This window comes from Phaethon aethereus (assembly GCF_964289735.1).
Source record: "Phaethon aethereus genome assembly, chromosome: 2".
NCBI lineage: Eukaryota > Metazoa > Chordata > Aves > Phaethontiformes > Phaethontidae > Phaethon > Phaethon aethereus.
The window spans coordinates 55,536,472-55,561,565 of NC_138582.1; the positions used below are offsets into that span (position 1 = coordinate 55,536,472).

Sequence of the window (25,094 nt, forward strand, 5' to 3'; positions counted from 1 at the left end):
CCAGGGGGTTTTGATCTCAGGTAGGGAAAAGGAAATTCAAGACTGAGCTGGACTCATCTCATAAATAACTTAGAGATGCTACTGAAATATCTGATCTCTTCTAAAATCTAAACATTTATCAATATTAATAAATGCTTAGCTGAAGGATGTCAGGACACAGAATGGAAACTTCAGTGGTAAGATAGAGACAGCTTCAATATATATTTAGATATTCCTTGCTTTCTACTAATTGTAATTAACTACAAGGCCTACTACTTGTTGGACTTTGCTAACCAAGTCGTGGCATTGCCTTAACCCAGTGTGTCTGAACAAAAGAATATTTGGTTTTAATTAAACTATTGATTCTTGCCTGAGGTTTTCAAGAGAAGGTGACAGAGTGAGGCGCACAGTTCATACAGGTGGCATCCAGTGATGTTATCCCAAAGAGGTTTCATTGAAACAAATCTTGGGTGCTTAACCTCCAGTCCTCGCGGAGGTGCAGGCATTTGGGTGGGAGTGAAGTACTTACCTACTTTAATGATGTTGTCCTTAGCACATTTAGATTGCTTAACTGATCAAACCAGAGCATTGCTATCAGCAGCTTATTTTACTGCAGCCCTGGGAAATTCAATACAAATGGTTTGCGCAGTCTGATTATCACACAATTAGATACAAAATTCAGACACAATGCCAAACATTTCTTAATTTCTAGAACAATCTCTAGAATAATCACAAATAATTTTTTGTAAACTCCGTGAACAAAATAAGAGATAAACTTTCTTTTTTTTCCAGTTGAATATGCTTCTTGGTACATTTGTCTTTGCAACCACACATCCCTTCAGAAGGTATTTAGGGTTCAATAGTGGAACATTTACAGACGGCCTCTCCCCGACATACGGGAGGGCCTGGGGAAGAACAAAGACTTTCCCCTCAGCCCCAACTAATAGAAATTCATGTCAGAGTATATGAAGTACAAGAAGGCACAATATAACAAGGCAATTGTTTGAGTAACAACATTTCACAGGATTTGAGCATATGATCAGAGCGAGGTGCTGCCCATCCTTATACCACGGAGCTCACCACCTCCTCTTTCTGCGCCTTCTTACCTCCAACACCTTCTTGTGTCTTATCCCCAGTTACACTGTCGTGCAGCCTCTTACACTTCATCTTGTTCCTGCTTTTAACTTCTCATTTTTTAAAATCGCCACCTCCTTTGAAACTCTTGAATGATACAGAATCAAAAGCAACTGCAAAAAAATCATCAGATGCTTACCTTTGCATTTCACATTATGACAAAGCAAGATACCGTTTGTCACCATTCAACACTGGAGCTCACAGCTGTGCTGAGAAACAGGCAGCATGTTATTTGCTACCTGAGTCTAATTTGACTGTAAACTCCTTTGAGTGGAAGCAATGAGTCCGTTTTTATGAGCTGGATCATGACAGCCTTGCTGTCATACAGGAGGTCCCACTCCTTCAGTAGATCTGTGCAGACAAAAGCATTACAGCCTCCCCCCGTATTTGCAGGAGGTTGCCAACCTCCTTCTGCACAAAAGAACCTTTGAGGGATGAGCAGGGGGGAGAAAAGTGCCTTGGGGAAGGGTGAAGAGAGTGATCTGCTAAAAGGGACTCTCCTCCCCTCTCCCTCCCCGTCGTTTGGCATTTCTGGTGAGCAGCCCCGCCGGCCGCAGGCAGCGGCGCCGGGAGCTGTCATTTCCCTTTCTCCACCAGAAGCTGCAGTCACACGTTTCGAGTTGTAGTTTTTGAGATTAAGGACAGCCACATACCATCATTATGCTGTGAAAATGTAAGACTGGAGAAGGCAGCTGGAAAAAGAGATTTGGGGTTTGTTCTTGTCTTTTATTTGGGTTTCTGCGCTTTTGAGCTGCTGTAACCTTAATGAGAATTTACAGGACAAATAATGAGCAGCACCCTTTACCAGGGAGAAACTAGAGCAGCTGAAGAAATTTGCTCAGTGTCCAAAAGGCTGAATCAGAAAAAATAACCAGCCTATATAAATCCTCTTCTGAAAACATGGTGTGACTGCAGAGAGGCATGAAATATTTGCGGCCATGGTCTTTACCTAATGAGGTCTTATTTAAAATATTCCTGGCATTGTTGTGTTTGGTTAGCTCACTTTGAAACACAAAATTTCTTTAAGAACCCTAAATCTTTGTTGCAGTGTGCAAGTTGAACAGAAGTTAAATTTATCTTTGCTTTTGAATGCAAAAAAGATAAGAATCAGAAGAAATGTACAGAAGGCTTCCTTAAAACTAGCAGTCTTTTTCTGGTTTTTTGATTGGGAAATAATCAGGCCAGGAGCTATTTTTTCCAAGGAAGCAAGAATGATGTTGTGAATTATAGTATTAGGTCTTATTGACATTGAGAATTTCCACCTCTTGTTTTCAGGAAGACCTTCTATCTTCAATTTTAAGTGGACTTGCTCCATTTTTAATCAATTCCTTGAACTAAACCAACACCTATTCTGCCTACACTGAGATTATAATGTCTGCATAGAAACTTGCACCTGTTTTGGTTAAACTCATGTAACGTTCTTGCTTAGTTAAAAAACCAGCAACTTCAGCAGGAGACTGGATAAACTGATGAAGGAAGAATTAAAACTTCAGAATCATGTAATTTTCTGTCAGGAACAATGTAATTGTTTAAAAATCTGTTGACAACTTTGTCCCAACCACTGTGAAGTCATGTGCCACTCCCTTTCTCTCCTTTCCAGCTCATCTCTAAAAAATCATGAAAGCTGAAATCTGACACATTCAATCAGAGAGAGGCGCATTAAGAAGGGCAGTCCATGCCGTGAAACTCTGGAAGCTGCCCTGTATTGGAGGTAAGGACTGCACAATAATTAATGACCTCAGTTTTACTCTTTATTCTGAAATATTGCACTACCATCAGAAGTGAGATATCAAAACCAGAGTCACCAGTATGTCTGTAACCAAATATGACAATTCTTGATTCCATAGCAAGCAAGATTGGAAGAACCTCTTTACAGCAAGGGTAAACAATGCATACAGTTTCGGACTCAGTCTCTAAGTACGTTTCAGCAATTTGCCTGCCGTTTTTTTGAAAGGTCTGTGCGCAGGTAGCAGATGTATGAACCAACTTTGTCCTGCCGTATGTGCAGGTTAGGGCAGTAGTAGCTGTGGAAAGAACAAAAGAGCATTATGCATCTTCTCCATTGAAGTCACTTGGCAATTCCATCAAACCAAAGATAAGCAGACACAAAAGAAACCTCTTCCCCATACCTCCTCTAGCCTCCCACCCCGACCCATCTGCCAAAAAATGCTGATCTCTCTGATCTTCTTTCCAGTACTCTTTAACTTCTTCCACCTTTGCGCATGTGTCAGGCAGCCTCGGGCTCTTCACCAAAAGATCTTGCAGAGCTTTAAAATGTTTTCTTCTGATTGTCACCCTATACTCTGATGTCTTCTCTCTGCACATGCTCCAGACTTGCTGTGCTAGGAAATCCATGGTAACAGTGGATGATGTGTCATTCAGTCCTCTCACATTGCAGAGTAATACAAGAGCAGCTTACCCTTCCCATGGAAACAGTGTAGACTTCACTCACCTTTTCTTTAGCTGTCATGATAATTCAGTACAAAGTAGATACTGTGTTCCACAAGCGTGGCATACTTGTGGTTTACAACTCTCCAACACTCAAGCAGATCTTCCTTCGTGGTGGAGAGTAATGTATGTTGATCTCTGCTGTCCTGCCTTGAAGCCCTGAGCAGATTGCAATAGTGTGCTCAGATAGCTGTTCCCAGGGACCAGCATTTGTTTATTTTGTTCTCTAGCCAAAACCACCAAATGAGCATCGATTTAAATACAAGCACTCAATGCATGCCACAACTGGGCAATGTTTTGGCTGTTTGTAATACACTGATTTGTTTAAATAATTAAACTTAGCACAAATGTTTTCCCTCAAAAAGGAAATAACATGACAGAAGAAAGGCTGGAGTTGCCAGGTTACCCACCCAGGCACTGGAACATCCCTGAGCCCGTTCCACGTAGCCCATACGACATCACACCATCAACACCTAGATAGGCAAATACGGCACTTCGGCTAGGTGAAGATGTGACCTGAGCACTGGTCAGGACCACATGGACATGCTCATTTCTCTGCATACTCCAAAGCTGGTAGAGTGGATCTCCACTACAGACTTTTTTGTGGAATTAACAAAATCTTTATAGTTGCATAACGGTTATGGCCCTCCAAGGTTGCTCTCCTGGAAGAAGAAAACCGAAATCTTCTGCTCTCCCTCCTCTCCTTTGTTTCTTTATTCATCCCTGACTAGGGCTTGGATTTTTAAATTTAAGTTAACATGTTTATAAATAGTAATTTTATTAACATCTGTTATTTACTTTTCATTCGGCCATTAATTTTCATTAAACATCCACAGCTAAACATGTGTCTGGCTGACTTTAGAGAGGTGATTACACAGAAAAATTTCAAAACTGAAACCTGACTCTTGCAGTCAGGAATAATTTTTCAAAAGATACTGCAAAAAAAGCTCATGATCTGATCTGAGAGGGGAGAAGTCGGAGGACACCAATCCTAGACTCGAATTAGAAATGTTAATGTTAACATTAATGTTGAGATTACTATGTAGCAACATACACACCAGGTCAAATGAATGGGACGAGGCTGTATCATGTCTCTGCAAGACAGTATTCAAACTTCTTTTTCCCCACGGAGTGCTTTTCCTGCTATATCCAAACCAGCATGTGTCATACACCTCAATCGAAGCTTTCTTCTGTTAGCTTGGAGTTTCCTACAGCTTCCTTTCAAACCTTTCTTTGCTCCCTAATACCAGTTTCATCTTTCCAGAGGGACACTGTGACCTGCTTTGACTCATGGATGGAGTTAACACAGTGCCAAATGTAAAGCCAGGCTACGCACAGCTGTAGGCTGGCTTCTGGCATCTGATGGCTGGGTGAGGAGTATCTGAAAGACTTTCTGTGCTACAGACAATATTTCTAGATGAGAGCGCTTTTCTATTAAAGTGAAGTGTCGAGGAAGTACAAACACCTCTCTAAAAAACACTCACCTCAGGTTATTATGGCAATTTTTTGAGGCAGTGAACCTGAAGAAAAGGAGGAACTCAGAATTCACAAAGTAATTTATTGCTGAAATCTACAGAAAGTGCTGATTCATAAAGAGAGTTAAACTGCAGGGAGCACACCATTTCCTCTCCCTGCACCACACCATTAAAGACAAATTTCTCTTTCAGAGTCCTGCAGTAAATACCCTGATAACGTTTTTGCTATTTATTCTGCCCGCCCGCTCTGTGCACCTTTTTCTCTCTGGCAGACCCTTAGACGTGGCCCTAGTTGTTTCCCCATCATTATGCTGTTACGAAGTATGAAAGTGCGGTTGGTCTCAGTGCTGAAAACACAGCCAGACTGCTTAGCAAAGAAACAAGAACTTTTAAACCATTTAAAAGGATTTATGGACTCATGTCTGTGATTTCCAGCTCCCAAGAACACGTGTACTGACCTCACCAGTCATCGAAGCCCTCCTCAGTGCACTCACAGCCTACACGCTCCATTTGGAGGGAGAGGTGGAGGGATGCTTTCCATGCACTGTAAGAATCATCTGTCTTGGGATTTCTGTGAATTTTTAGAGATGAGAGGATACAGCACAGAAAAATAAAGCGTGAGCATTGCTGCCTCCTTGAAAGCGCTATTAACCTTCATACTTCCACTCTGAAATAAAACTAGTTACACCCACAGAAACAATGCAGCCATGAGCAGAGCTTGGACTGCATGTTCAGCAGGCACCTGAGCTGAAGATTCTCCTGGCAGAGCCCAGTTTCTGTTCTGGTCGTTGTTGAATCAGCTGATATCATAGGCCCAGTGTGAATACCAGAGGAGTTGAGGTCAGCTCTATGCATCTGCCCAGATTCATCCATTTCTATTCAGCTCAATACTTCTCAAAAGAAGTCATCCTCTGCTGTTACTCCTTACTGAGCCATCACGCAGCCATGCATAAAACTTCACTCCCTGCAACAGTGCTTGCATTCAAGTTCCCACAGAGCTCTGGTTTCCGTGAGGAGAAGCAAATGGTCCTGCAGGATTTTGTTTTTCATTGTTATGGTTTATTTTAAATGAAACAAACTCAAAAATACACTGTGCTTTGCAGTGGAAGAAGTCTCACATACCCTTTTAAAGTAATGGCAGCAAACACTACAAAAGTCCTGTTTCATAATATTTACAAAGTAGTTGATCCAGACAGTAAAGGGACAATTCTTCTGTATCAGAAAATAGGAGAGAGGCTTTCTTGCACTCTTCTCAAGTGAATAAACATTTTTTCCAAAGACAGAGTCCTGAAGTTACAGGCAACTCCTGACTCATTATCTGCCATATCCCTGGGGTAAGCCAAAGGCTGTAATGACGCTCCTTCTAACGATGCTCCCGGTTGTGTTTGATCATGCAATCGAGTCTGCAGTCTGCAGGTTAGAAATGAGCCCTCATGGCAAATCAGGTAACATCTGCTTATCTTAACCCAGGTATAAGCTCAGCGCTTTGTATATGGAAACATACTGCTGCTTCATGCTCATTTTGCTTAAATGAGCCTATTAATTTTTGTACTATGCAGTCATTCTCCAGACGGGCATGACCTCAGTCTTTCATTACCTAATGACTTTCCCTTTGTGGGACAACATACACCTCTTCCATGTTGCTCCTCACTTTTGGAAAAAGACCAACTTCACAAGTTTCTTGACTGGATGAGGAAGGGAAAAAGGAATATATTGCTTTTTAGGGACCGAACTGTAGTCTTGCTTTCTTCAGGCTGGAGAATCACCAAGTAATTTCTGCCGGCACAAATAATGACGCGTGAATGGCATGCTCTTGCAAATGTAAACAGTGGCACAGCAAATGGTTTAACTCACCTAGACAGTGAGGTGCCACTCACTCCAAAGCAGCTGCAGAGTGTTAGGAGGGTGCCATTTTTTCAACTGAAACGGGACAGATTGAAGTGACAATAATAACGTGGTATTTTCCCATTGCTACCTATCACCAGCGAAGTGTTCCTATGCATCTGTAACGGAACACATTTCTCTTGGAGGCAGGAAGCTTTAGTGTACATTTCCACTGAAACAATTACTAAAAAGCAGTCTGACAGCATAATTTTGACCTCAGCATTTAAGGCTCATTTCCCTATCAGACTTGGAAGCCGAGTGAAATCGTTGGGCGAGACTTACTGCCAGATGAAACCTGCCTGTTTCAGCAGGTCGGGGCAGACGATGAGGTCCAGGTTCAGCTCAGGCAGGCCGCTGCGTACAGCAGAAGAAAGGGCCTGGCCCTGCTGCCTGCTTTTGCCTGCACATGAGACCTAGAAAGCCTGAGCGGCTGCTGTGGCCACGGGAGGCCTGGGAGTGCGTAGGCAGGGCTGGGACTGGTCAGGCTCAGCAGCAGCAGCTGGCACTGCTCCCCAGTCTCCCACCCAGCCTCTTCTCCACCCAAGCACCGCTCTCTTCCTTCCCTCCAGTGGGAGCAGCCTGCCCCAGCCCAGCCTCCACGCTTCGTTCAGTTTTGCCCAAAACAGCTTCAGAAGAGCGGGAGCTGAGGAGAACAGAGAGGCCTCACTCTGGTCCGGACTGTGGTGGGACCCATGGCAGACGGCCTCGCACGGGTTGGTCACCCAGTCAACGTGCTCGATTTGAGATTTTTAACACCTGAGTGAATCTGGATAGCCATTGCTCTCTCTGCTCAGCGAGCGGTTCTCCCTATGAATAACTGCTACCGCACATCGCCTGCAAAGGCAGCCGCCAGCAGCCCTCCCAGGCCCCTGTTGGGCCATGCAAGGAACCACCGACCGTGTCAAGGCAGTGACTGCAGGGCCGCCAGCCAAGCCCACCAAAACCTCCCTCACACGCACCGCGAGTCCACCTGGCCTGCACCCGCTCCGCTTGCCCGCGTTTCGGGGGCTGCCGTCTGCCACGGGACTCCGGGGAGGGCACGGCCCCCCTGCCGGCCCTAGTCTTCCCCCACGGGCCGGACTCTCTTCCCCCATCAGCTTTCCAGTGGGAAAAACAGGCTCGGGGGCGGCCGCCAGCCATCTCCGGCAGGGGACGGGGAGCGGGGGCTACCCCCGGGGGACCCGCTGATGGCGGCCGGGCGCCATGTGGGGCCGGCGGCTGCCCCTCCGCCTGCGCGCAGCGCCGCTCCTCCGCGGCCGGGGGGCGAGAGCGGGGCGGGGGGCCGGACGGAGCGGGGCCGGGGCCGGGGCCGGCCGGGCGGGGGTGGAGGGGAGCGGCGCCTCGGCCGGAGGGGGGTGCGGAGCCGCCGTGGAGGGCGGAAACGGGGTGGGGGGGATTTGCGTCAGTGAGGGAGCTGGGAGCGGGCGAGGGCGGGCGGGACGGACGGACAGACGGACGGAGGGAAGCCCGCGGAGAGGCACCGGCCCTGCCCTCTCGCCCGCCGCCGCTGCCCGTCGTCCCATGGAGCTGTGCCCGGGGTCTGCGGCGCCCTCGGGCTGGGCGCTGCCGCTCCTCCTCGCCCTGGGCGCCGGGCTCAGCCACGCCACCCCGCACCTGCGGTACACCCGGCCGGGCTCCCGCAGCAAGTGAGTACCGCTCCCCCGGAGGGGGCTGCGGATCCGCGGCCGGGGGCGCCGGGGCGGGCGGGCTGGGGCGGCGTGCGGGCCCCCTCATCCGGCTGCCCCTCCCTGACGGCCGTTATCTTCCCCCCGCAGGAACTGGTGCGCCTACATAGTGAACAGGAACGTGAGCTGCTCGGTGCTGGACGGGACGGAGAGCTACGTCCAGGCCCAGTACAAGTGCGCCTGGAACCAGTTCCCCTGCCAGCCCACCCCGGTGTAAGTAGCCTAGGAGGTGATCTCGGGAGGAAAAGCGCTTGGCCAGCCCCTGCCAAGCCCCGGCGGAGCAGCTTTCGCTTGCCGCTGCTCTCGGGCCGGCCGCAGCACCCCAAAAAGCCCGCGGCCGGGGGAGGAGAGCGTGTACCGCCGCCTGGCCCCGAACAAAGCGCTCGCTCCTATTGCAAACACAAGGCAGCCGAAGCTAATTAGAGCCAGATTGAGCGCGTCGTCGGTCCGTACAGCCAGTCCGCTCCGCAGAGCTGAAAGGGCTGGCACAGCTCACGGCGTGGCGCGGCGCGGCGCGCAGGGAGGCGGTAAGCAGGCAGGCTCCTTTGCGTGGGCGGCGGGAGCGCCAGCACCTGCTGCGAGCGCACCTACGCACCCCGCTCCGGATTTGCCAGGGTACGGCGGCCCTCAGAGCCGGTCTGGTGGTTGCTCGGTGTTGCTGGATGGGTGCGAAGCAGCCAGGGAGAGCCCGGAACGTGCGGCGGAGCATCTGCCATCTGGGCACCCCTGTCCGTTGTCCAGCAAGGAGAATAGCCAGTGCAGAGATTTTTACAGTAATATAAAGTTGACTTGTTTGATTTCAAGCTTTGTGTGATTGAGCGTCTGTAGAGTGACCACCTACAGCAGAGTGTGCTGTAGCAAGGCTGTGTGAGCCCACAGGTAGAGCAGGAGCCAGGGAACACCTGTATCTCACCTGTCTTCTGGCTAATCGCGGGCAAATCCCCTTTCCTCAATTTCTCCACTTGAAAAGCAGTAATATTTGCACACTTTTATGTGAAAGCTGTAGGTCATAAGCACTCTGTGAAACCATTTCACCTCCCCCAGAAGTCATTTGGAAGGACACCCATAGATTTTTGGGGGATTAGGCTCAGAGTTAGACAGAGGTGATGGTGAAGATTCTTTTACAACAAAGAACAACTAGTTCTTATTTTGACGTGAAACAGTGAGGATGAGACTGATACTGCTAGGTCCTGGATGCTACTGAAATGGACTGTGGACATCGATGACGCTACCACCCTGCGGCCTGTGACAATAGGTGTTGCGCGTTTGGCATTCAAATGCACTGTTTGCTGTTTGTTTGGGTTGTTATTTTTGTTTGAAAAATAGCTTTTCTCTATTGGAATATATAAACACTGGAATTTGAGGGAAATATCGAAGGAAGCAGGGAGCTGAGTAACACTGTGTTGTGTAATTTCCTTGTTTCTCTTTGGAGCATTGAACTGGCCATTTTGGACTTCTGACTGAGCTTATGGGCTGTGTAATGGGGTGTGCCCTCTGTTGTGCAGAGTCTCAGTAGTGGAGCTACGGAGGAGTGAGGAGGGGTTGAAACTGAGCTCGTTGAACACATAAATCACTGAGCATTAAGATAAGGAATTTCAGAGGCAGTAAATTAGGATTTTCTTGGTCTATCTGCTAGTAGATAATGAAGAAAGTGCAAAGGCATTGCTTCTAGCTCAGGAAATGCCTGGGCTGAGAACTGCTCGAGCGGTGAGATGTTTGGCAGGAGTCAGAAGGGGAAGCCCAGCTTGAGCAGGGTGCTGGACTGGATGACCTCCAGGAGTCCCATCCTTTCCAGATTACTCTGTGGTTCTGTGAAACGGCATTGTCTGCCCTTGTGCTTCTCCTAAACATCTGGAGTTGGTCGCTGTCAGAGCGAGAATACGGGGCTAAACAGACATTTGGTCTTGCCGGCTGTGGCCAATCTCATGGGGTTTTTTTGTTCTTTTGAGAATGGAATTAGGTACTTATCGTAAGCCTTTGTTTCCTCAATTTGACTTTCTTTGGTGAACATAACTGTTATTTTCTTCAAAACCCTAATGGCAATTGCAAAATAATTCCTTATTCTTCACATAAAATATTTTAAGTACCTATTACAGCACCAGCTCAATTAGCACTGAAAACAGATGCTGTATCAAAATCTTGAAATGTTGTGTTCAAAACTCTCTGCTTGTATGCTGTGACTTTTATTTTTCTGTCTGTTGCTGATATACACATTCTTGTAGTGGCAGAGTAATAAAGGAACTAATCCAAAGTGGTTGAAATACACTGTTCAAATACTGCAAACCCCAGTGAACAGGAGTAACTTCATTCCTGTGAAAAGTACCATTTAATTCAGTAGTGATCTGAATAACAAAATATATTTATATATGTTTGTTAGCTCATGTCGACAAAAATAGGGCAGGAAAGAGCTATAAAAGCAAGAAAGAACTGACTGTGAGGACTTTTTTGAAATTACTCTCTTTTTTCCTTTATACACTTACATAGAGAAGTTAAAAATGAACTAAATAGCAGATATTCATCAGAATAAACTACAGTCCCTGTGTAGTCTCCTTCTGATAGCTGTGGCTCATCTAAGAGACCATTCTGCTGCAGACAGTAGGGACAGTGAAATCCAAATCAAACAAAGAGTTTACTAACTGTATCATAGATGTATGGGTTTTATTAGTACTTAAGTACTATTTGGGCTTTTTTTGTCAGTCAGCGGATTTACTATTGATTTAAATTAGTTTAAGACTAGGTTTAAAGAGCCCTTCTGGTAATTAGATACAGTGTAGGTTATGCATAACAATTACTTAAATTAAATACCTCACTGCATTTTGTATGGGAGTGTTTAACTGCCTTAAACATACAGTGTGCTCCTGAATTCCACATGTTCTTCACGTACAAGAGAGTGTGTATTGCAGATATGGATTATAGTCAGCACTGATCTTTTTTATATGTATTTCATTTAGAACTAGAAAGCTCTGATTAAGCCTAAAAATCATATGCATGTGTGAACCCTTTTTATCTACCCTTTAGGCCCATTAAAATATCATTTGTCTGAAAAAAAAACCCTGTTGAAATGACTGTGCTTCTAGGAGTGTTAACTGTAATTTCAGTTTGGCTACAGGGTTTATTTCCTGACATGTTATGTTGAAATTCAGGAAATTATTACACTTCATTGTTCAAGTGTTTTATAGGTATTTGGGCTCGATAGTGCATTTTCTCACTGAAAAGTTAGTGAATGCTTTGGCTGATTAAGGTGTCGGGGATAAATGTGAGTTGAAGTGTGGCTGCTTAAGAGATAGGAAGAAAGGGAGTAGAAGGAAAAAGCAGAAGGGCCCTTTGAAGTATTTTCCCTTTGAAGTATGGGGGGCTCCTGATTTATTTTTCTTAAAACTGTGACCAGCAAAGGAGGGAGGAACTTTGTTATGAGTGGGTCATTGGACTGAAAGATGCTTATACAAAGATATTAGTGTTTTTACCCACTAAAAAGAGCTTGTATGTTTTGAAATTTAATACTGCTTCATAAATAACTGACCCCTCCCCACTTTTTTTCTTGTGAATTTCCTTTCCTAGCTTTCTTATGAATAGTTTAGTAAATTAATTAGCATTATTAGCAATTTGTAACTAATAGCGCGCTCTGATTCTAAAAGCAAAATGTATTACCCTTTTGGCTAGATCCTACACATTCTTTAGGGCTGTGACTTCTCTTGGACGTCCTCTGGTCAGTGTAAGGCGCTTCAGAGTAGGATGTTGTTACACCGGTTGTTTGTTTTGCCTCTTGTCCTGTAGAGTATGTTGGGACACCTGGCTGTACCAATTGCTGGTCCAGCATTTTTGGGCAAATCCACTTTCAGTAGTAAGGTTTTAATGTTAAATTTTGAAATGAACTGAAGCGGCTGAAGCAAAGGGATGTCTTCTGGCTTTCCGTCTTTGCTACAGAACTGGCAAATGGGACTTCCCCATACGAGGTAGTAAATCAAATAGAAAAAAATTTAGAATGGGAAGAACCTCTGGAGGCCATGTAATCCTGCCGTAGCCCACAGCTAACAGGAGAGCTAGCTTCCAAGTTAGATCAGGTTGCTCAGGCACTTGAAGAAAGGATGTTTTATCAGATCCTCTAACTCATGTACCAGCTCCTGTTAATTCTTCTCGTGTGAATAAAGGTATTTGTGTGCTCAAGTGTATAATGAGTCAGGTCACCTGTCCTTAGCTTGTGGGGAACGGATTTCACGATATAATGTGAGCTTCTCATCTTAACACTAATGATAAATGTATAATAAGCAAACTCATTATTTCACTAGGTTGTGCATACTTAGACAATGGTCAAGAAAATGATGAATGAACCCATAGCTAAATTAGCAAGCCTCTCCGAATTTGTCATTGAGGAATATTTTCAACTTCTTGTCATTCAGTACTTTCAAATAACCTTGAATAAGCCTACTGCCAAACTAATCACAGTTTTAATCATTGCCAAGAGGAAGATTTAAGGCAAAAGACTGAAATAACTTCGGAGACTGTTGCTGCTAGTTTTCTGCAATCATCAATATCAGGATAGGTGACTATACTTATTAGTAACACACAGATTTTAATAAGCCATATTCAATGTTTATTAATAAAACAATATTGAGTAGAAGTGGACATTTTATTACTGAGAAACAGCATATCAGACTTGCAGTTCAAGTTAAACGGCTTCTTCCGCTTACCATTTTCTGGCAACCCCGGAATGACCCGAGTGGAGCACGTCAGCCCAGTCTAGGAACATGTAGGAAATCCCCATGTAGTTCTTAACCTTTCAACAGTCCTCATGTAATTTTCTCTGAGACTCTTCAGTCGCTAGAAATTAAGCGTGCAGAGCCATGTCAGAGTGCTCAGCACTGCGCAGGATCAAACCTAAGATATACAAGTCAGCATAGATCAGAGCCTATGTTTGGCACTGGGTTCTAGCATATGCATATCTCGTAAGAAAAGCTTTCAGGACGCACAAAAAGTTGAAGGGAAAGTGAGGGCTGCTTAATGTTTCCCCTCGAAATATCTAGAAAGGTCTTCAGGATTTTTTTTTTCCTACTTAGTGTATTGTGTATGAAGCAGAATTTCTTTGTACAGGCTCCAGCTAGCTGACTACACAGGGAGATTAGCCTGAGGGGCTGTGCATTGAAACCAGTAAGGAAACTTAAAAAACTTCAGAACATACTTCAGTTTCCTGGAGTGCTTGTTTGAAAATCTTCTGAGCGCCTGCTGGGTGTGGTAAACTTCCCTGGCTGTGTCTCTGAGCCTGAAACTGTGCATCTCTGCCTCCATGCACTGACCACAACAGATCCTTTCTTCTCTGTGAACCGGACAGGGAATTGTCATTTTGCACATCATTCGTATTTGTTGCAATAATTAAATCACAAACTGCTCCTCAGTTCACATTAATGTAAATAATTAGAGGTTTTACGCTTTTCTGGTTTGAGAAATGCGTGACCTGGAAGTCTGGGCCTCTTCTGTTAAGCACCAAACTGTTGCCAAAACAACAAATTGTTAATTTTAGGGAGCTGCTGACCTGTTTAAGGCCTGTTTTGTGATAAATCACCCAAATAATCAAGCAACATTCTGCACCGTTAGAAAGTGGGAAGTGCCAGTTTTACACGTTGAAGATGATTGCTCCCAAGATGGTTGCTCTGACTTCTTTTTTTGCATTCACTTCTCATCTTTCCTCTCCTCTCTGGTTCACTTCTGACCTGATGTCTTGGGAAGTATCAGCTCTCAAAACAATGCTGCATTTTATTCTGAAAGTTGGGGTTCCAGCTAATCCCACAGGTTAGCTCTTGCATTCATGAAAGTATTGGTTATCTATTCTATCTGTGTGTGTTTTCAAATATTCTGTCAGCAGTATGATCCTGGAGGTAAGCTTATTTCATGGACAGAGAAACAGAAGGGAGAGTACTGGAGCTCAGTTTCTCAGGCAGCTTTATCGGGAGCAGTGCTCTGCATCCTCACTTGACCTTTCCACTGGTGTAAGATGAGAAACTTGGTCCCTGCTGCTGGAAGAGGCAGGTGAAGATGTTGTTCACACATAACCTGTTGCGGAGTCGCTCCTCTTCCATCACTGGTAGACTACGTCACAGTACTGCTCTACAACATCTTTCTGAAAGGACTGTGTTTTCAGGGTTATGCTATCCCATTTTATTCAGTGGTTTTTTTAGTAGCTTACTGTTGGTCTGTCAGCATGTAGTTGACTGGTATGTGTTCATCTTGTGACAAAATGGAAGGAAGCAACCATGTAAGATAAAGATTGTAAATCCCAAGAACAAAGCTGTGCTTCGAGCCTTGCCATAGACTGGTTGTGGCTGTAAGTTACTTAAATGCATCCTATGTCTTGATTTCTCTGCTCATAAGAAGAGGACGTCTACCTAGCTTTCAGGAGTGGTAATTCATTAAGAGTATTAAAATTTTAAACCTGAAACTTACTTTTTTGGCATTCCCTACTGGACTTCAGTGGTCAACTTTTTAAAAATAAAATCCATGGTGGCTGAGAGAGAGAGAGATACAGAGAGAAAGATTGAGATGGATGGATGGGTGGGTGGGTGGGTGGATGGGTGGATGTGTGTATGGATATATACACACACACATTGCTGGAAAACAGAAACACTAGTATGAGGCATGGGAGCATGTTTCAGAGTGCGCAGTCCTTTGATTGTTTATTCCCAAGAAGAAACATTTCTCTCCAAAGAGAGAAAATTGTATTTTGAATCTCAGGGTTTTGGATAGAAGAATTCTGAGGTGAGTGACATCAAAATTCACTGTATAAATAATGAACAGTGGCACTTCTGGAGATTTTTGAATGGAACTACAAATGGAACCATGTGGTGCTGTCTGAGCAGGGTTGAGCATTTGTGTCTTCTACCAGTTCCGGTACTTTTCTCCCTCTCTTAATAAAAAAAACCAACCAAACTCTGCAGTAAAATTCAGCCAGATTCTCTTGGATGCATTGAACTAATGTTCAGCATTAAAAAGAACCGTGTGAGAGTGATCAGGCTGTAGTGGGCTGATTTGGGCACCATGATTCTCTGCTCCTTCCCTGGCACCAGTAGATGAAAGGACAGTATTTAGGGATGGAGGAAAGCAATTTTTCTGCTTGCAGGAGAGCTGATACGCTGTGGATGGAGTAGGAGGGAGGAATGCAAGTCACCTGTGCCAGGTCTCTGCCCAGTAGCAATTTCTTCCAGACAGAATCTTTGCTCCTATCATGCTTCTCAGGTGGTGTGAAGGGACACAGCAAACAATAAACACTGGAAAAAGTACTTAATCTCTAACCATCACGCCTATTTTATGACACTTTTCGTAAAATTACAGTGCTTTCGTAGTCGGATATTAGAGCACTCTGCAGTGACTTGGATGGATGGTTTCTTAGTTGTGTACACGAGGGGCAGTGGTGTTCCAGGATGCAGATGTGTAGTGCTTTAACTTGCTCTCTTGCTTTCCTTCAGTTTCAGTCCCTGTTAATGCTTTCAACCAGTAGCAATTTTTTTTATTCAGGATTTAGCCCAGGATAGATCTGGTGCAAATGTTGGCCGTGCTATACGTTAGTGCAAACTTTATTAAAAGCACCCTTATATGCCTGTGCATGCCCAGAGAAGCTGAGCCTCCTTGGTACTGTGTGCTAGTGGAGGTCATCATAACTTTATGTATTCCACAGAGGTGCCTCAAAATTGTGTTTTCCACAGTGCAAACAATTTTGAAACACCCTCTGCTTGCTTTTGATAATGTATATTAGGGCCTGATTATTATGTTCTATAAAGACCTGACCATGGCCTTTCAGGAACCTCAGTTGAGATGGCTGTGATTGGGCCAGGCATTGGGTAGTGGGTAAAGTCAGTGGCAGGTTTTTGAAGGAAAATAAATTCCCCACACCTCAACGCCTGCAAACATGTGTGCTGACCTTCTTTATATAAATATTGGAGAGCAAAAATGCCAGCTAAATGAACGGCAGCAATGGAAAGATGAGACTTTAAGTTCCTCTGTAAGAAGCAGCTTAGCGTGTCAGAACAAAATCAAAAACTATTTTGGGGTTCACTAGGATTCTTTTTAAACAGATTTTTGCTACAGCGTATAATTTGGATTTCTTACCGACTCCATGGCTTGCTTTTATTGAACACTTAGATTTTGTTAGGCTAATCTATTCCTGTCAAAACGTCTTTCCACCACTTGCCATAAATGTCTTAGGAAAAACTCTTAGTAAAGATGTATTTTTCTCAAATTAAACTCATCTGTTGGCTGAAACACAAGCTAGCTGCCGCACTGCTATGCAGTAGCAAGGTTATAAAAGAAAAAAATCCAGAGGTGGGATTTGGCTTATCCTAACCTGAGTTGTCTGCCATACAGGGGATGAATGTGAGCATGGGAGCTGAGACCTGCAGGAGTGTTTAACTCGGATGCAGGTCAATGGTGTCCAGCATGCTCTTCGGGCAATCAGATGTAAACGGTGACTTTAAGATGAGCGGCAGCCTTGTTTTGACTCTATTGGCTGTATTGACTGTATTTCTGATGGCTGCAATGGCAATACAGACAACTAACGCCTGTCCGTACCTACACAGTAGGCACCTGAAATTCAAGTGTACTGAAACTCACTGTTAACAGAAAATCGCTAAAAGTCTCCATGATTTCAGTGGAACTAGGATTTATGCCACCATCTGTAGGGGTTGCAATTAGACCTGCACTCTTGGGAAGCAGAAAACTTGGGATCAACTGGTTCTGGTTTAGTATAGTGTGTAGTATAAATGGCCAACTTAGGTACATTTCAGCGGAAGCCTTTGCAGCCTACAAAATAAAAAAAGGCGGGTCAAAATATCGCATTTAATTGTATATTCTAGGTAATATTTTTGGGGGGGTGTCTGTGTGCTACTTCAGCACTCCCAAATATATTGGAGATTTAGGTGGCTGCAACATGCAAAAGCAGACGATATAATTTACAAAGAATGGATCTACATTCAGTAAAAGCGTTAAATGGTGAAGATTTGTTATCTTCTATTCAATAAGGCTGTGATTTGCAGACTAATGAAGTTGTGGGACCTGTTCCAATGACTACAGAATTTTGGACCAACCTTGAAGTTTTGTGCTCAGAATAAACATTTTATACGCTGCTTATGTAGAAACATATGCTGATTCTGCAGTCCCTTCCTCACAGCGAGGATGTGGTGGCACTTATCTCCTTGCATTTCCCAAAAGGTTGAGTGTTAATATCTAGTTACAGAACGGAGCCATATGTTTTCCCACCAATTTCGTCCAAATGTTTCTGATTTGTTTTATCACTATTAGGTGACATTCCAAATTTCAGTGCTAACTGCTTCCTTCTGTGGTTTAGCACCATGAGAAAATTATAGCTCGTTCCCTAGTCAAAATGTCTAGCATTTGCAGCAAACATGTATTTTTAATTAAGCATTTTCCTAAGAAAATACTTTTCTCTCAAAGAGGAGGAATATTTGAATGCCATTGCCATGCTGTACAGCTTTATTTCAGCTGCAAAATGCTTAGATATTAGAAGTGGAGATTTGCATTAGCGTTCTGAATGTGTTTTCTCATTTGATCAGCATGTTGAATTCATGGTGAAGGTAGTAGGTGTTGGTAGTTGTAAGGCTGTTGTGGAAAAACTAAAAACCAGCTGTTCTTATTTTCTCTGTTGTGAGGAAAGATTAGAGGCTGTTGCAAGCACCTTTATTCATGCTTTCTAAAAGAATTATATCATTTGTAGAATTTAGCTCAATTCACCAAAAGGATATGAACATCATCTTGGGCTGGAAGTCCACAAGAGGGTGGGGTGACTAGGCACAATAAGTACTAGTGTATTGTAGGTAACTTTTAACCACAGAAGAATATTTTTTTAATATCTTTGAGACACTTGTAAAAATAATTGTGTTTATTAACACTTACTTGAATAGCAGAAATCCAAGTCAACCGGAGGAAGATTTAATATTTTACTATTTTTTAATTAACTTGCCAGCATATGCAGGCATTAAAGTAGAGCCTCAGTTCTTTAAGAGACTTATGAAGCTTCTGTGAACACTTTTGACCAAATTGCCTCACTGGGTAACTGTGTAAAGATTCACATCTACAAGATAAAAATATGAAACTTGGGCATTTTATGTTCTAACCATATTAACTCTGCCCAGATGCTTAGAGGAGCAACATTTCATCTCTCCTGCATCACTGAGTGCATTTTGTATGTTTAGTGTGTTTGTGTGTTATATGTTTGCTGTGACTATGACTGAGCAGTTGGATTTAGAGTACTGCAAATAGAAATAAAGACATATCTGTTTTGTATAGCCTAGTAGCTCCCACTCCTATGTCATTAAAATATATAGTATCACAAATTATTCTCAGGATGCGGTGCCTACCAGAAGGTTATATTTTGCTTTGTTAGAACTGAAACCAAGAATATAATTGCGTTCAGCGCTGTTAGTCTGTTACATCCTGGCAGAATCCTGGAAGTCTCCAGCTCCTCCGCTGAAATCCACTGAGCGAGCAAAGTTCTGGCTTCAAAAAAGCCTGTTGTATGATTGAGAATCTCCCTTGGGCTGGATGCGAGCTGGTGACTGTCATTTATCAGCGCATCTGGACGGTGCTGGGCTGGTGACACCACTCTGTGCATGGGCAACAGCCACAACTGTGTATGAAGCATTTCTTCAGTAGACAAGCTGTAGCAATGAAGCTGTGGTTTTTAAGAAACTTTTATGTGACTGGATTCAAATTATAGATCTTGTTTCTCAGCCTTACGTGACTAGTTTTGCTGATGTAAATGGGACTAGCTCTGCCATTCATTCAGCTGGACTGAATGTTCTTCCTAAGTAAATCCCATAAAAGCCCATAAGTAATACCTGAGCCATCCATGACTATAGCTGTCTTGTTACCACAGTTCAAGAAGTAAAATATGAAAGCTGTTCTACATCCAGATTTTGAAGCATTTTGATTCTAGCTTATTTTTACTCTAGAAACATTGTGGCTGAGGATTCAGGTTAGTCTGTATTTGATGTGCCATAGCTGAAATCAAACCAGATCCATTTTGTGTATTTGCTTGAGCTCTCGGACTTGCAAGAATTTGTAAGGAATAGACTGCTATGACGTTTTAAAAATTGTAGATACACAGTGTTAATATTTTACAACTTAGAATGGGAGGATTCTTCTGCATTTCAACTAACTTTTTTATTAAATTGTATTAAAACATTTAATGCCTATTAGGATCATGAAACTATGAAATAAAAAAGAGTGAGAATGTTGAACTTGATTATTTTTTATTTTTAAGCTGGGGTTTGGAAAAGTTTTATAATTTGAAAAATTATGAAAATATGAAAAATTCTAAGCTTGATTTGTTTTAATTTGTTTATATTCTTTTGTATTTGGTTGTGTCTTATGATTTGTCTGAATGTTGAAGTCATCTGAAGGTGTATACATTGATGAACGTGACTACAGAGAGGTATACAAAGAGAAACTTGTCAAAAATATGATAGGAATGGCAGGAACAGTACAAGGAAAGTCCTCGTTCTGTAATCTGAGCAAAGAAGTGCACAGTTTGAATAAAAGTAGTTCTTACTAGTTTTATAAAATTTGTTTCAGCTATATTTTTAAAACTTTGTTAGGAAAAAATAGAGAAGGGTAACAGTGTTTGAAGATAATCATAATATCGTAATAAAAAATCGTAATTTTCAGGAGGGAGTTTGTACCTGAAATTATAGAGAGGAACACACACAAAGTTTAGAGCAGTTAAACGTTTTATGGAAATTAGGGAAAAGTATGTACGACCGTTTCCGGCATGTGAAAATTGATCTGGAAGTTCAAAGTTTGCATTTCAGTAATGTGGTGGCTGTGAGAGAGGTTATAATGCCTCTCAAAACCACTTCAAAACACTAAAACATCTAGCTAATCCTGTCACTCCTCTGACTCTGGCAGCTAGTTGGAGGGAAAGGAATCAAACCCAAATTACCTACACGAGATGGGGTTTAATACTTTAGATAAGGGAGAAGAAAAAGGAAGTTCCTGGGTGGCCGGGATGTTGTCCTTCCCAGTGGTGCCCTCGACATTGCACTCCTCTCCTTAATATTTGAAGCACTTGACCTTGGGCATGTCTGTACTTGACATTTGTAAACAGGATTCAGCAGATGTTTCAGTGAAAACTGTAAAATAAATGAAGAGCTGGAGTGCAGTCTACAGCTGTTTCGTATACGGTGTTGTGAAGGTAGAAAAGGATCGGAAACCCACTCAGTTTACGTGCTGCAAGTCAGACTCTGAAAAGCTGACAACCACAGCAAGGCACTGTAGTTACGAGCAGCTGATAGACAGAGTGACAGCATAGGCTGCCCCTGCCTTCCTACAAAAATTCACAGCAGAAGGGAATCCAGAGGGGCTTATTAGAATAAACAACTTTTGGCCCAAAAGTAGTTAAAAAAAATACGACATTGTCTCTAGTGAAAGTAACTTTTTCCCCTTAAATGAGAAGCTGTAGATAAAGTAATAATGTGAAAGAACACTGAGTATTCCCTGAGCGCAAAAAATAGAATATATTATGGCAGAATTGGGAAAGATATGGTTGGAAAAGAAACAAATTCATAATTCGTAGTTAACATTTTAACCCCCTTGCCCCAAGTTTGCTAAGCAGCTTACCAAAAACGGACAGCAAATGGCTATCAGATGTGGGACGTTATATTAAAATTATATCTCTGAAGGTGAAAGAGGCTGAATAAAAAAACCACAGAATTATTTCAGCAAGTATCTGCATGTATGGCAAGAAAAGCTTTGATGAGTAACAGCTAAATTCTTACTCAGTGACTTTCAATAGAAACTTTCAGTGTAAGATTTAACTTCGGATTTCAAAGCTGATTACTAGTTATTTTTAAACAATAAGGAATTTTTACATATTAATACAAGGCAATGTTTAATGTAACACATAATTGATATTTGTGTGATAGCACTGCTGCTTCTGATGCCCGTTCTGTACTGTATTCTCTCTGTCCCAAAATGCACTCCCTATGAGCCCAGCCAGGCTGTGAGTGAAATCTGTTGCAGAGCTCCCCTTGAGTCCTTCGCCGTTGTCCTGTATTTATTCTGCTGGTATTACTGCTTTAGGGACACCTCAATGAGCCAGTCATTCATTAATGGATGCAAACTGTTGTTCTAATCTGAAATAATCTCAAGAAAAAAAGATCTGAAAATGCCATAGGGAGGTTAGTAGTATGATACTAGTTTTATACAGAGAAAGGAATTCGTGTGAGAAATTGGGGTAACTTTTTTGTTTCTGTGTGTTCCAAGTATAGCAATTTATAGAGCTTAGGTGGCAAATCCCTGTTTTACTTATTTTTCTCATCTCTGAACCCAAATGAGCGGTACCTTAAATTGGTTTAGTTCTTATAAGATAGCACAGCCTCTGGTTATGGTCTGGCTGGATACCGTAGTGTCTGACTGCAGCTGAACACGTGGTACGTGTACTGAAGGAAAGTTAGAGAAGAAGTCTAGGGTTAAGGAAAGTTGCACAACCAGAATCAGTTTGCCATTTATTAACTTTTGAGTGATTAATCAGGGAAAGTTCAGGTTGTATGTACATAACGTGTGCGTAGGTTTGTCTGCAAGATTCTCTTCAACTTAACTAGTGGTAGGAAAGAGTTGATTCTTTTGTTGGTTGCAGCCTTTCATCTGACTCCTTCTTTCATGTCCTTATCTGACTTGTGCTTTCAGTGTTTCGTCCTTCCCTGGAATACACCTTCTCGCTTTGGCTGCTCCGTACGTACGGATTCCAAGGAATGGTTTAAGTGGAGACTGCGGAAAGACAAGTGGGATACAACAGGCAGAAACATTTTTTCATGACCTGAAGATTTTCTGCCAGAGCAGCCCTGTGGGTGGTTTTGCAATGAAAAGCAGTTAGTTAGAGGAAGGAGGTTTTGAATTTAGAGAGTTATACACTGGTGGTCACTGTTACTCTCAGCAGTGTCTGATAAGTCGAACCTTCACTTCCCACAACATGTTATCCCTCTGCTCATACATGAAAGCCCCTATTCTCCTGGAGAAACTGGTGGCTCATGGCTTAGACAGGTTTACTCTTTGCTGGGTAAAGAACGGGCTGGACGGCCAAGCCCAGAGAGTCGTGGTGAACGGCTTTAAATCCGGCTGGCGGCCAGTCACAAGTGGTGTTCCCCAGGGCTCGGTTCTGGGGCCGGTCTTGTTCTGTATCTTTATCGATGACCTGGATGACAGGATCGAGTGCTCTCTCAGTAAGTTTGCAGATGACACCAAGTTGGGTGGGAGTGTTGATCTGCTAGAGGGTAGGAGGGCTCTGCAGAGGGATCTGGACAGGCTGGATCGATGAGCCGAGGCCAACTGTATGAGGTTTAATAAGGCCAAGTGCTGGGTCCTGCACTTGGGTCACGACAACCCCATGCAATGCTACAGGCTTGGGGAGCAGTGACTGGAGAGCTGCCCGGCGGAAAGGGACCTGGGGGTGCTGGTTGACAGCCGGCTGAACATGAGCCGGCAGTGTGCCCAGGTGGCCAAGAAGGCCAACAGCGTCCTGGCCTGTATCAGCAATAGTGTGGCCAGCAGGAGTAGGGAAGCGATTGTGCCCCTGTACTCGGCACTGGTGAGGCTGCACCTCGAATCCTGTGTTCAGTTTTGGTCCCCTCACTACAAGAAGGATGTTGAGGTGCTCGAGTGTGTCCAAAGAAGAGCAACGAAGCTGATGAGGGGTCTGGAGCACAAGTCTTATGAGGAGCGGCTGAGGGAACTGGGGTTGTTTAGTCTGGAGAAGAGGAGGCTGAGGGGAGACATTATCGTTCTCTACAGCTACCTGAAAGGGGGTTGTGGTGAGGTGGGTGTTGGTCTCTTCTCCCAAGTAACTAGTGATAGGACCAGAGGAAATGGCCTCAAGTTGCGCCAGGGGAGGTTTAGATTGGATATTAGGAAAAACTTCTTCACTGAGAGGGTGGTCAGGCATTGGAACAGGCTGCCCAGGGAGGTGGTGGAGTCGCCATCCCTGGAAGTGTTCAAAAAACGTGTGGATGTGGCGCTTCAGGACATGGTTTAGGGGACACAGCGGCGCTGGATTGATGGTTGGACTTGATGATCTTGAAGGTCCTTTCCAACCTTAGAGATTCTGTGATTCTACAGCCATATTTCCTCTCCCCAACATGACTGTGTTTAGTGTAGGTGACTAATTTTTTCATGTGACGTTTGAAGGAGAAAATGAGTCATAGATGAAAGTAATTGATTTTCATTTTTTAAAACCCCTGCTTAATTTTAGCTTTAATCTAAAGAGCAGATTAGGTTACATATCGTTTAAAATGCTTTCTGTTTTGTCAGATACCGAACGAGTTTCAGACCTCGGTACACAGTTGCATATAAGACAGTAACAGAGCTGGAATGGAGATGTTGTCCCGGGTACAAAGGGGAAGACTGCAGAGAAGGTCCAGCAGAAAAACCAAATACTGATCGTCGTCCCACAACACCAGCGAAAGCTGTTGTGAAGAAAGGCTTGGGTAACTTTTTCTTTGAATTTTGGTATGCATGATCAGAGTCTGGTTTCTTGTTTTGTCTTTTAAGTATGAGCCATTATGTTTTCTATTAAACTCAACTACTGGCAGGTACAAAAGCCATATGGAAGACACTGCATGGTGGAAAGACAATAGCCAGGCAGTAACAGTCTTGATACAGCGAATTTCCTGAAGAATAACGGAGGGGTGGCTGTAGAACTCTGGCCATACATGCTAGCTGGCTACTCATGGTTCAGGAAAATCTTTGTGTTAAGGTTGGGGTTTTTCTAAGTATTTACAGTGTTTTTTTTCTGGTTTCTTCAATGTTCAGCAAAAGAAGATATATTTGAGAGGAACTAAAAATTAAAACAAAACCAGCTACTAATTTTGATTATGATGCTCCCTAGCAGTTCCACAGTGTTTTGTTTGTTCAAGCACTTGTGCAGATTTTACAGATTCTTGTTAGATTACCTGCCGTAATACTAAGGGGTAAGGGAATAACAAGTCTCGATTTCTGAAAGGATACCCTAAAGAATTAATAGTGTTTGTTTGTATAAGATACTGTCTTCTGAAAGGATAAGAAGGAATGCTGTTACTCTGCAGTATTACACCTTTTCTGCATTAACAAGAAATGATAAACAGATGTTTTCTTCTGAAGGACTTTTTCCCAACATTGTTGGAGATTAGTGTCATATATAGCGCTTAGATTTCCACTTGTGTTTTTTGTGTAGTGGAATGGATTGGGACTAAATACATGGTTTCAAACCAGTCCTATAGATTATATACGTGCTTTAAAAATAAGCTTTTTAAATATTTTGTTAGACCACCTAAAATATTATTTCCAAAAGATGATAATAAACCACGGTGATATCTTTAACTAACTTGCACACTGCTTAAGTCTAGAGATTTTCTTTCTGCTCTGACTGTGAAAGAACTGTAATTCAGTGCAAAAACAGACCAGTGTGTATGTAATAGCTACACTCTGTGTGTGCATACTTTTTATTATTAAAGGAGTC

At 43.2% G+C, this 25,094-nt stretch overlaps 1 protein-coding gene across 1 annotated transcript in view; it reads left to right on the top strand.

Moving 5' to 3' along the window:
* Positions 1-8,441: 8,441 nt before the first annotated feature.
* Positions 8,442-25,094, top strand: part of EMILIN2 (elastin microfibril interfacer 2) — a gene marked incomplete at both ends in the record, with an annotated part of 35,123 nt that continues 18,470 nt past the window's right edge. Inside the window, 3 exons of the mRNA XM_081996833.1 lie at positions 8,442-8,566; positions 8,696-8,818; positions 23,909-24,084. Of these exons, the coding sequence (XP_081852959.1) occupies positions 8,442-8,566; positions 8,696-8,818; positions 23,909-24,084 (424 nt within the window). The remainder of the gene's footprint in view (positions 8,567-8,695; positions 8,819-23,908; positions 24,085-25,094) is intronic.